Source organism: Microtus ochrogaster, unplaced genomic scaffold (assembly GCF_000317375.1).
Source record: "Microtus ochrogaster isolate Prairie Vole_2 unplaced genomic scaffold, MicOch1.0 UNK22, whole genome shotgun sequence".
Taxonomy (NCBI): domain Eukaryota; kingdom Metazoa; phylum Chordata; class Mammalia; order Rodentia; family Cricetidae; genus Microtus; species Microtus ochrogaster.
Genome location: NW_004949120.1, coordinates 2806321 through 2818066, shown reverse-complemented (window position 1 = coordinate 2818066; position 11746 = coordinate 2806321). Strand labels below are relative to the sequence as shown.

The following is an 11746-nucleotide window of genomic DNA, read 5'->3' as shown; positions in this document are numbered from 1 at the left end:
AGGGTGGGAGGAAGGGGAGGGAAATGGGAGGCTGGGAGGAGGTGGAAACTTGTTTTTTTTTTTCCTTTTCTCAATAAAAAAAAAAAAGAAAAGAAAAATTCTAACCAGAACATTATGAGACTCACACCATTCCTTTGTAAAATAGACATAACTTGTTGCTGCTATACAAGTTCATCCAATAATGTTAGGCTATATATGATTTTTATAGTACTTAATTAGGGTAATGATTTAGCTGCAATGAATGATAACCTGTTTTGTAATAGGTAAGAAATAAAAATATTAATTTAATATATTAATAAAATAAATTATTAGTGTGATTTCATTCTAAATACCCTACTAATATGTTCAAAGTATTGAAATAATACAGAAGTGAACTTGTTTTAAAGATTGGAATATATCTGTAATATTTAATTTGATTTACATTCAGCTGTTAAAGCTGGTACTTAGATCAGTAAATAACTAATGAGTCTCACAGTAGCTTTTGCATGTTCATGCATACATGCTGCTTTTTCACATTCATAGAAATAGAAAGCTACACATTACTACATGAAAAGCTTGTTTAACTGCCAAGCTAAAACAAACCCAAAACTCACCCTTTTGAACCCAAAGGAAAAAGCGTGAGTTAGTGTAAACTAGAACGAAGTTGAAGTGCTTTTGGTCTGTGAACACTTGGCCAAGATCTTAGAGGAGAGACGCGTGTTCCAAGCTCAGAAGGAATGGGGAAAGGACGTTCAACCTGAAGAGTGAGGCTGCAGGATGGGCAGTGCAGTAAGTCAGCTGATCACATGAAAAGATGGAGCTATGGGGCTCCACTGCAGGACTTCCACTGCTGGGTCAAAGACTGCAGGGGATGGGGGCTCATTGAATATTTCGGGGCAAAGAGTTAATGTGGTTTAAATGAAAGGGTAGATGTTGACACAGCAGACAACATGGATTGATATAAAGAGAAATGAAGTGACCAAAGTGAACAGAGCAGGAGTTTTGAGTAGTCTAGGAGTGATGTAGTTAGTGCTTCTCAATAAAGATGGAAACTTCCGACATCCCTCTCAGTCTGGGCTTTAATATGGGCTCCTGTTGATGTTAGAACTACGAAAATTTATCTAAGTGGTTAAGGAAAAGAAGCTAAATAATTTAAGTTTTTGCTCAAACTAAGTGCAGTATTTTAAGAGATTTAAAAAAAAGCAAAAACCATTAGCTTCACTTTGTGTTAAATCCCGTTCATGTTCACTCTGTTCATTATGTAGCTCTTGGCTTTCACGTGAGCAATTACAGATTCCTGTTCCTAATCGTCACTCTGATCTCCCCTTCTTGGAGCTTCCCAGGGTTGTCATCTCTTCCTTTCTTTCTCATTGCAGTTGTTAAGTAGATTTACATTGGTATCTGTAGCAACCAACCATTCTTTTCTTTTTTATCTTGTTGGATTATAAGTGTTATAAGTAAACAGTTTTGATTTTATGATTACATAAAACTTTTTACTGAAAAGTTACTAGCAGAACACTCTTAACATTTCCATTTGTTATTATTTATAAAACTTCATCTTCTGTTTTGATTTCTTGTGTTAAAAAGGAATGCCCTTATTTTCGGCCAGTTAGAATCCTGCTCTGTTTTACAGATCTTTTCTTTGGTCAGCTGTCACCCATCTGGGTGCCTGCCCCCTTTAATCCGCTTTTAACCAGTGTTTTTAAAGCTGCATCTGCATGAAAGTTTCTATGCTTTTGCTTTAATCAGTGCTAATTTTTGATTTTGAAACTACAGTTTATACTTTAAAAATCCCTGTATTTTTAGCCAGGTGGTGGTGGTCATGCCTTTAATCCCAGCACTCGGGAGGCAGAAGCAGGTGGATCTCTGTGAATTTGAGGCCAGCCTGGTCTACAAGAGCTAGTTTCAAGACAGACCCCAAAGCTGCACAGAGAAACCTTGTCTTAAAAAAGAAAAAAAGTCCCTGTATTTTTAAATACGTAAAATGGAAGTGTTTATAAATTGAGGAGTGACAAATCAATGCACGTGCCTCTCGCTTTGGAACTGAAGAAGTTTCTCGTTAGATACACGTCATCGGGACCTATGAAAAGGGTGATGGAGACTAATGCGTGAATTGTTTACATGTGAGAAGTTTAATAGGTTATTAGTAGATATCAGTGACAAAGAAGAGTGATCATGTACACAAGCTTGTTTTCTACCATAATTTTACTTTTATTTGTGTTCTAGGACTCTAGACTTTTTACTGATTAGATAGAACTTCTACTCTTGATACTTTGGTTTTACATTTTAATCCATTGGTGAACATACATATGCTCTTCCGATTCCTGTCTTTTTTATTAGTCTTCCAAAGCTCCATTGTCCAAAGTTTTCTTTAATTGAACCGTTTTACCCTTGTCCCTGGTCAGCAACCAAATGGACTATAGAGATGCTGAGAAGTCACCTGGGTTAGATGCTAATGTTGGTTCTTACCATCTCTCTGGGGGAGGAGTTGGTGCACAGTGGTGTCAGCCCACTTTCTGTCTTTAAGGAGAATAGTATTAGCCGGGCGATGGTGGCGCACGCCTTTAATCCCAGCACTCGGGAGGCAGAGGCAGGCGGATCTCTGTGAGTTCGAGACCAGCCTGGTCTACAGAGCTAGTTCCATGACAGGCTCCAAAGCCACAGAGAAACCCTGTCTCGAAAAACCAAAAAAAAAAAAAAAAAGGAGAATAGTATTATGAAAATGCCCAGTACTAACCACTCTCCTGGTGCACTGGTAAGCACACTTGAACTCTGAGCCACTTTGGCAGTAGATTATGCTGCTCAACGGACTGTATTTTTCAGAATGATGTATTTCAAAGGATATTGGGTTTCATTGTAGAGAATTCATGCTTTTAGAGCAATTCAAAGTCAAAACAACTGAGTTTGAGCTATGTGCTTAAAATATTAGTCATGTTGAATACATGCCTAGGTTAAGTGTCAGAAGCTATATTTTGTGCAAAAAGGAAATTTATTGCAAAGAGACCATTCCATACCTGTGCTTATGCAGCATTTTCCATAGGTTTAATCTGAGTTTATGAACTAATATCAGCCAGATTGTTGTACAGTAACATTATTGATAACAAAGGAGAAGTTCATTGAGGAGAAAAACAAATAAGAGAAGCATAAAAATCTCATACTGTATGAAACTACAGAAATGGATCAAAGACTTTGACAGGAAGTTTAATGTGTACATAAGTAGATGCTGACAGAAACATGCTGTGTGTGCCAAAGGTTCCAGTGATGGAAAAGCGAAACATAGTGCTCACTGACCACAGCATGAGCCTTGACACACATTGTAAATAATCCCGAGATCTATGGCCACATTAAGCTCTAGGCTGCTGTATTAACTGCAGTAAATCTATAGCAGGAGGAGAAGCTGGCATGCAGAAATTCCTGATTAATTTTCTCCATGTAGTAGTGGGAATGGTACCCTCCCCTGCACCCCACAGCCCACCTCTGGGTGATCATTTTTTATTCACTTTTGCTCTGCAGGCTTGTGTGTGTGGATACTTCCTTCAGCACCATCAAGTTAAAAGCAGAAGATGCTTCTGGTAGAAAGCATCTGATCACTGTCAAGTTGAAGGCGAAGGTACGTACCTCGTTACTGTGATCAGGAAAACTTTAAGAAATGAACTCTGGATGTTTTCAATGTTTAAAAGTGCTGGTTATTTTAAAAGGACATGGGTGATTTTAAAAATTAACTTTAAAAAGCCTCGAGGAATTTATTCATCCAGTTTCCAAAGGTCCAGATATAATTTTGTGTCACTGTGTTACTTCAAATTTCATCAATATGCAGACCTCATAATCAAGAAATATGAAAGAGTCAATAGTCCGCACACACTGGGATGCTAGTGTCATGGTATCGTCTGTAGAACAGAATGACTGACAAGTCCCCTGTCCTGTTGAAGGTCTTAGGAAGTCTCTTGCCTCTACTTCTGACTGTGAGTTGTTTTTGTTGTTCTTATTTCTTTCCTCACCCTACCCCCTAACACACACACACACACACACACACACACACACACACACACACCACATATACATGCATGCACAGTTTATTATTTATTTTGGCTAAAGTTTTTGGGTGTATATATTTTAAGAATTTAGAAAGGCTAAGTCTATTTATAAGCTTGTGCTTGCTAGTGATCTATAAATGGTCACACAACATTTATTTTATTATATTTTCATTTTATCTAGATTGGGGATTTTAAGAAATAAATAAGAAAGCTCAACATATTAATCATTCTCTTACTAACAACTGAGGAAACACTGAAATTTAAAGGAAACCAGGACATCCAGATTTTTATTGTTTCTCATAGTCATCAATCAATTCTATTTCAGAAGATGGTAGTGATGAAAAGATCAATTGTATTTGTCCTTTTTAAAAATGTATCTGACATTTAAGGTTTTCAAAAGAGAAAATATACAAACATATAAAGCTCTATTGGGTGGCACAGAAAAGTTGGTATATCTGAGGGGCTTCAAGAGACAGCTTCAATAGTAGCTCATTTCTCCTGCACACAAAACGTTTAGGTATAATTTTAAGACATATCAATTAAAAAAGTTGGATATGAATCTAATTAATTTTGAAAGTGAGTTAGAGGTTTGTTTCATTAAAACAAAGGATTTTATTTTTTTTTAAGTTTTTAAAGGTATTCTGTTAAAGAAGTAGAAGAAATCATCTTTTATTCTTACAAAGGTCATACTCAGCAGCAACAGTGGTTCTGCCTCTTCTTCACACAAGTCACTGCTTAGATACTGTACACTCATGAGACTCACTTTGCCACTGGGGAGGTCAGGACCCAGAATTTTGATCTGTTCTCAGAGTTAAAGCACTTGTGCTTACTAAGCAGACAGGGCTCCTGTCTACACTGCCTTCTATGTTTCAAAGGCTTTATTTATTTTTTATTAATTTTAAGTATTGTGGGGGTCACCATAGCAAAAGTTTTTTTTTTTTAAATCTATTTAACTATAACATTAACTTCATTAATTGGAGATACTGCAAATGATGATGTGGATATTAGTAAGTTCCATTATGTCTGTTGTTTTAAAAAATAGCTTTGCAATGTAGATATTTCTCTAAAAATATTTTCCTGCATCTCTTTTACATCTATAGTTTCACAATACTTACTCCAGACAGATACAGGCAGAGAAAAAGCAAAACTTTTTTTGAGATGGGAGGAGATAGGGGTTGTATTTGAAAAAGACATGGGGTCTTAATCTTATGTTGGTGGTATTTATTAAACTTGCTTATTTAATTTAGATTTAGATATGCCAAGTTTGTCTTCAATATGTGGTCTCCCCCTCTCTCTTCCCTTTCTTCCCCACTAGTATGTGGACCTAGGACTGAATATCAGTTTAAAAACATTAATCACTAAAGCTATGTGGTAAAGCTGTACAATATAGTATCTTAACCCAAACTATGATTTTTAAAAAACAAACCTTAAATTTTTTTGGGGGGGGGGTGGCTACATAAACAAACCTTTGTTTTTTGACTTGACATTTAAAAGAAGTGCATTTTGTTTTGTTTTGTTTTTATTCTTGAGCACATATTGTACCAATTCTACCACCCTCTTGACCTTCCTCCTACCACAGTGAACACAATACTGATTTGGGCTAGACAACTCCTGTTATTAAACAAATAAATCCCTGACAAACAACTCAGTGTGTGTTTGAGGTTGAGCCACTTGGGCTTGGTGGTTTGTACGTGTTCTCTTTGGGGTAGCCACAGTGACTTGAGGTCTAGTGGCCTACAAAGTCAGACCCCAGCCTAAAAGCCAAAAAAAAAAAAAAAAAAAAAAAAGGAAAAAATAAATACCAATTATGTAACTTTATATTTTAACAATTCATAATAAACCCCTAAACACATAAAACTGCTTTTGGTTCTCTTTTATTTGCAGTTTATTTGAACAAATTGGCATTTCATGTTAAGTAATAATAATATGTATCGTATATCTTAAATTTATTGAACTTACACCAAATGTGCTGTAAAAACTCTACAGATCAGTTTAATTCATTACACAATTATAAATATATACCAGTGTCATCATCTTGCAAATGATACAGAGGACTTATTTGTACACACAATGTTATCAATTATTGTGTTTGCTTCTTTTGTTTAACTCTCTTTTGGGTATGGCCCTTGCTCCATGTCATTGTACTTGTAGTATTTACTGTACTGAATCTTACTGAGATGTAGGGCTTTACTCTCTTTTAATGTAATCATGTGTGTATTTAGAACATCCAGGGCCACAGAGGATTTATGTAGAACAGCAAGTCTTCTTGATATTCTTACACTAACCACACTGATGATCTTTAACTTAGAACTGAAACTGGCCATTGGTAGATCCTAGTGTGATGAACAGCCACTCTAAGTGAATCCAATTTTCTGTTTCTGACCCTAGGAGTTTTGGAGGGTACACTCTTTATTTCTTAAAATTTTTAATATCTATCTATACCTCTATATCTATCTATCTATCTATCTGTCTGTCTGTCTGTCTGTCTGTCTGTCTGTCTGTCTATCTGTCTATCTGTCTATCTGTCTATCTGTCTGTCTGTCTGTCTGTCTGTCTGTCTGTCTGTCTATCTGTCTATCTGTCTATCTGTCTATCTGTCTATCATCTATCCATCTACTATCTATCATCTATCTACCCATCCATCCATCTGTCATTTCTCCATCCATCCACCCATCCACCCACCCATCCATCCATCCACCCACCCACTCACCCAGCCATCCAGCCATCTATGTATCTATCTCTCTAGCTATCATCACTCTAGAGTGTGTATGTGCCTTGGTACACATGCTGAAGAACAACTTTTAGGAGTGAACATTCTTCTTCCACCTGTGCATTCCCTGGATTAAATTTGCAGTGCCAGCCTTGGTGACAGAGCCCCATTTCCTGCCTAGCCATCTGGCTACCCTTCGTCTTTTTAAAGAATCCTGATAATTTAGAGGAAATGGGTTTTTATAACACTTTTAAGTTCTGTCATTTTCATATGGGCAATGTTAAATGTCTCATTCAGGACTGTAAAAGTTGGGTGACAGAGCTGGAGCCTGAGACTGGAGGGGTGGGGCAGGAGCAAAGGGGTGGGGACAACTCACAGAACCCAAAACAATGAAATCAAATAAACGTGTGCATGTTTTCCCTCTATGGTTGCAGCTTCTGCTCTAAAGTAAACCTGGAATGCTTTGAGTTGTCTGAATGTACTCCATTTTCCTTAACCTCATCTTTTTTCTTTTTCTTGTTTCGTAATTAAGCATTATAATATTTTTCTTTTGTCTTTCGGTGAATTTGTTACTAACTTTATATAGCCAGATAGAGTTCATTAGTATGCATTGATATTTAGTTTTATTGTAGTCAAACTTACCTTGATAGCAAAATGTTAATTCTTTGGAAAACATTGATTTCAAATGTAGTTATTTTTTAAAAAATGTTATAGTTGCACCTCCTCCTGTCTCTGTGACATCTCCAATAAAGTAATGAAAAATAAGAGATTAAAAACTAAAGCCTGGAACTTAAAATAGTCATAGGAAACTCATTTTCTTTTAAGGAGTTTAGCTTTTTAATGGCAAGTAATGAGTGTTTTTAATTATAAATGACTTTGAAGATTTCAGAATTGTATTTTAATTGATTTTGAAATATAATTCTCTGATAAGCAATTTAATTTTTAAAAAGCTATTTTTTATCCTTGGTAACATCGAAACCTGATTTGCTCTTATGGCTATCATTTTTTTATATAAGTAATTGATTTTCTAATTGTTTTACCAGTTTTAAAGTATTTTATTGCTTAAAACTTGAAGTTTTATTTTTCCCTAATTTTATTTCATTATTTCTGTTTTATTTTTGATTTCTTTTTTTTTCTTGATATGAGCAGATGCTTATTATGGGAAGCTACATTTAAATTAACAATTACATATAGTCATTGCTATGTGCTTCTTGATTATCTGAACAACACTGTATAGTCAGTTGATAACTGAAGCTAACTGATATTAAATTAATGACCAGAGGAATTGAATAACAATTGATTTAATCTCTGTTTAAAGAAATACTACATTTAGCTTTTGGCTCCTCCTCAGATCCCACCAGCAGCACTGATATTGACTCAGATTGCTGCTGGTTACTCAGCACTTTTTAGAACCCCCTCATCACTGAACCCCGTACCTCCTAAGCCTGGGGTGGCTATTAATCAGCTCTCGACGTCACTACAATTGTACAGTTACAATGTGTGCATAGGTGTATATATTTAATGTATATATATCACATAATTATAACAGCGTTATATATTTTGTAGCTATAATGCTTTTCTCAGTGAATCTAGTCTTTCTGATGTGCTGCAGGTCAGGTTGTCACATAGGCACAGGAGTGACCTGCTTTCATGTTTTGTCACAGTACCCCGTAGAGCCACCAGAATGTGTTGTGGACTTTCCTGTTCCATTTTCTCTTTCCTGGACACCACAGGTAAATAATAAAGTTGATTTTAAATAATTAAATATTATATTCTTTTTAGTTGAATGATTATTTTAGAGTCTAAAATTATTAAATTGTTTGTTTTTAAGCATTTATGTGAACCCTTCTGTAATAATTCATATTTTTCAAAAATTAATATCTAGAGTTCTCAGTAGTCTTCATTGTCCACTAGGCAGTTTGGATGCTCACCTTACTAGACCTGGAAGGAGGTGGGAGGTCCTTGGACTTCCCACAGGTCAGGGAACCCTGATTGCTCTTTGGGCTGATGAGGGAGGGGGAGTTGATTGGGGGAGGAGAAGGGAAATAGGAGGCGGTGGCGGGGAAGAGACAGAAATCCTTAATAAATGAATAAATAAATAAAATTAATATCTAAACTTTTTATCTCTACATGTGAGCATGTACACATACTTGTCTAAATTACTTTAGATGAACATGTAGAAACTTCACTGATGTACAATGTTATGTTCAATTAATTCTTAAAAAACTCTTTAGAAAGTAGTGAATATGAACAGAAAGTGTATGGAATCTTATATATTGCTAAATTGTTAATATTGAAGACACATATAACCTTTGTAGGAGAGGAATGAAATATGAACTGTTTGTCCTATGTCTTGTCAGTGCTTACTCTTCTTGGGCCAATTCAGTTTCCTAGTACACTGATAAAGACCAATGTCTTTATATGCATGATATAAACTGATGTTCTGTACTCAGAAGATGACATTAGTAGTAACACATATCAAAGGAGGACAGTGTCATGATGAGATTGTTCCCTGTCCTCTTTTGCACCAGTTTTGTCATTGACAGTACTAGCAGAAGACACCTCCGTTTCCAGAAAGTGTTCACAGTAATCCTGGACAAGTGTACTCTAATGGGAAGTCATCCATATTTTTTTTCTGAACTGCTTAAAATATGGAAAAGTTTATGTTTAAGATGCATGAGTACATTGGTTTTAAATGTATATGATTATTGTCCGTGTTGGCGTGTGTAGGCACTTGTGTGCTCTCGAGCACATGTGGTGATCACAGGACAGCTTTGTGGAGTTGTCTTTCTCCGTCTTTATCTGGGTTTCGGGGACCGAACTCAGGTTACCAGCCTTGAGTGGCAAGCTTTGCCCACTGAGCCGTCTCACCTGACCATAAATTAATTTTAAAATGCTTAAGAAGACTTAAGTTTGTGAGGGTTTGAATAATTAATCAGATATTTTAAGTCATCTTTATTTCTCCTTTTTTCTTTAAAAACAACAACAACAAATCCCATTTCCTCTCTTGGAAACTGATAAAACTCAGCAACTAAAAGGAACATGTCTGCGATTTTCTTTTGGTACCAGATATAGCTTTTAAATTTATAAAAATAATGTTTTATTTTAAAATAATGTTTTATTTCTTTTCAACAGTTAATTTGTCTACAAATTTTATTTATTTATTTCTTTAGAAACATCTTTTTCATTTGACTCTGGCAACATTGTCTTTGTTAAACTTCCTTGAGGTCATGAGTAAACACTGCATCTGGGTACAACAGACTCTTTCTAAAACCGGCTGTGGAGCTCACACTTTAATATTTATATCAGTGGTGAAGTTCTTAGTTTCCTTTTATTGTGGATACAGTGTAAGGTTTTTGGAAGGTAATGAAGAGCATGTGTGACACGGAAACTGGGAGCCGTTTATCTTCAGTTTGGTGTTCCTGCTTCACCCAAGCTGGAACCGCAGGCTTGTGAGTGTGCAGTTAACAGAATAGTAGCCCACTAGAGCCCTAGATTTGACTGTTGGAAATTTGCTTTTGTAATAGCTCCAAGCAAACAGGGTTAATTAGTAGTAAATGGAATATAAATGTTTTAAATTTGTAGACTATGTTAAAATTATTATCAGAGTTCTAGGAAAGTGAAGACTCCTTTTATTAACCCACAGCACACTTTTGATGAATATGATTTTGTCCCATTTGCTTTAGATGTGTCTCTGGTTCTCTCCCTTTCCGTTAGATATAAAATGTTCTTGGAGCCACACTGGCCCTACTCCCCTTTCTGGGCCTCACTTCCGTGGTATTAGTTTTCTAAACAGGACTCTCTTTCCCTTCAATTCTAAGTATGCTGTCTGTGCACATTCTTATGCTGTATTTGCGATGTACAGGATTTTAAATCAGTATCATTTAGTTGTTTGTCTACATTCATCTCTGTGTGTCGTTTACTCATTTAAAATGCTATATTTTTATATTCATCAATCGGGTAATTTATTCACTGCCCTTTTGATAAAGTTATCCACGGTTTCTTGCCAGCCTGTACTAGAACACTTCTGTGTACTCCCCAATGCATATGTATGAGGATTTCTGTATGGATTATTCCTATAACTATTACATGGTATATGCCTTTTTGGGTTTCCTAATTACTGCCAGCTTGCCTTCCCAAATTGGTTGTGTATATCTGTACTTACATCCAGGCACACATAGTAATTCTTACATTATCATATGTATTTAGATCGTAGTCTGCCTTTAATTCTTACCAAGAATTGATAATCATTGCTGTACTCATAATCTCTGCCTGTTGGAAGTATTTTTAGAAGCTCTGCATCTCTCCTATTGTGTTGATGCCAGTGCTCTGCTGGTTACGTAGACTATAGACATTTTTTCATGGCTTCTGTTTTAACTCTGTTTTCTATGTTTTGTCAGACTAACAGAGTGCTTGTGTATATCAGTCTTAACGGATTTGATTTTTTTTTTGCATGTCAAGGAAAATCTATATCTTTTTTTCTGAAAAGATATAAATTTATAGTTTGTTCTAACAGCTATAATTTGTTCATATTCAATTCAAGTGTTATAGAACAATCTAAATTTACTCTTGTCTATATTATACAAGTAGTTTGGAGATGTCTTCATTCTTATCAATTTGAGGTAATTTCAGTTTCTTTTAAAATATAATACATATAATTTGAAAGTTGAAAAATTTTTTGTTTGCATGTATCGAGCTATGCTTTTGTAGTGGAATATGAACTCTGGTTCTCTTCAACATTGAGTCTTGGCAACACTGACTTGTTTCTGGAAAGCAAGGTGCAGCCGCATTGCACACAGTTCTTCACAGACTGACTGGGGCCATTCTGCTCTACAAGTTTAGGGTTTTTCCTTTGTTTTGTTTTCCTATCTTTTTTATCTTTAATTATTTTTAAGCAGTTTTATTCTTTTTTTTAAATTCTTTTTTTTATTGAGAAAAGGAAAAAAAAACGAGTTTCCACCTCCTCCCAGCCTCCCATATCCCTCCCTCTCCTCCCACCCTTCCCCCCCTTCTCCCACCCTTC

At 35.7% G+C, this 11746-nt stretch overlaps 1 protein-coding gene across 1 annotated transcript in view; it reads left to right on the top strand.

Moving 5' to 3' along the window:
* Fancl (FA complementation group L) overlaps positions 1–11746 on the top strand; it is an 80369-nt gene that overhangs the window by 46160 nt on the left and 22463 nt on the right. Inside the window, exons 6-7 of the mRNA XM_005367729.3 lie at positions 3493–3589; positions 8388–8456. Of these exons, the coding sequence (XP_005367786.1) occupies positions 3493–3589; positions 8388–8456 (166 nt within the window). The remainder of the gene's footprint in view (positions 1–3492; positions 3590–8387; positions 8457–11746) is intronic.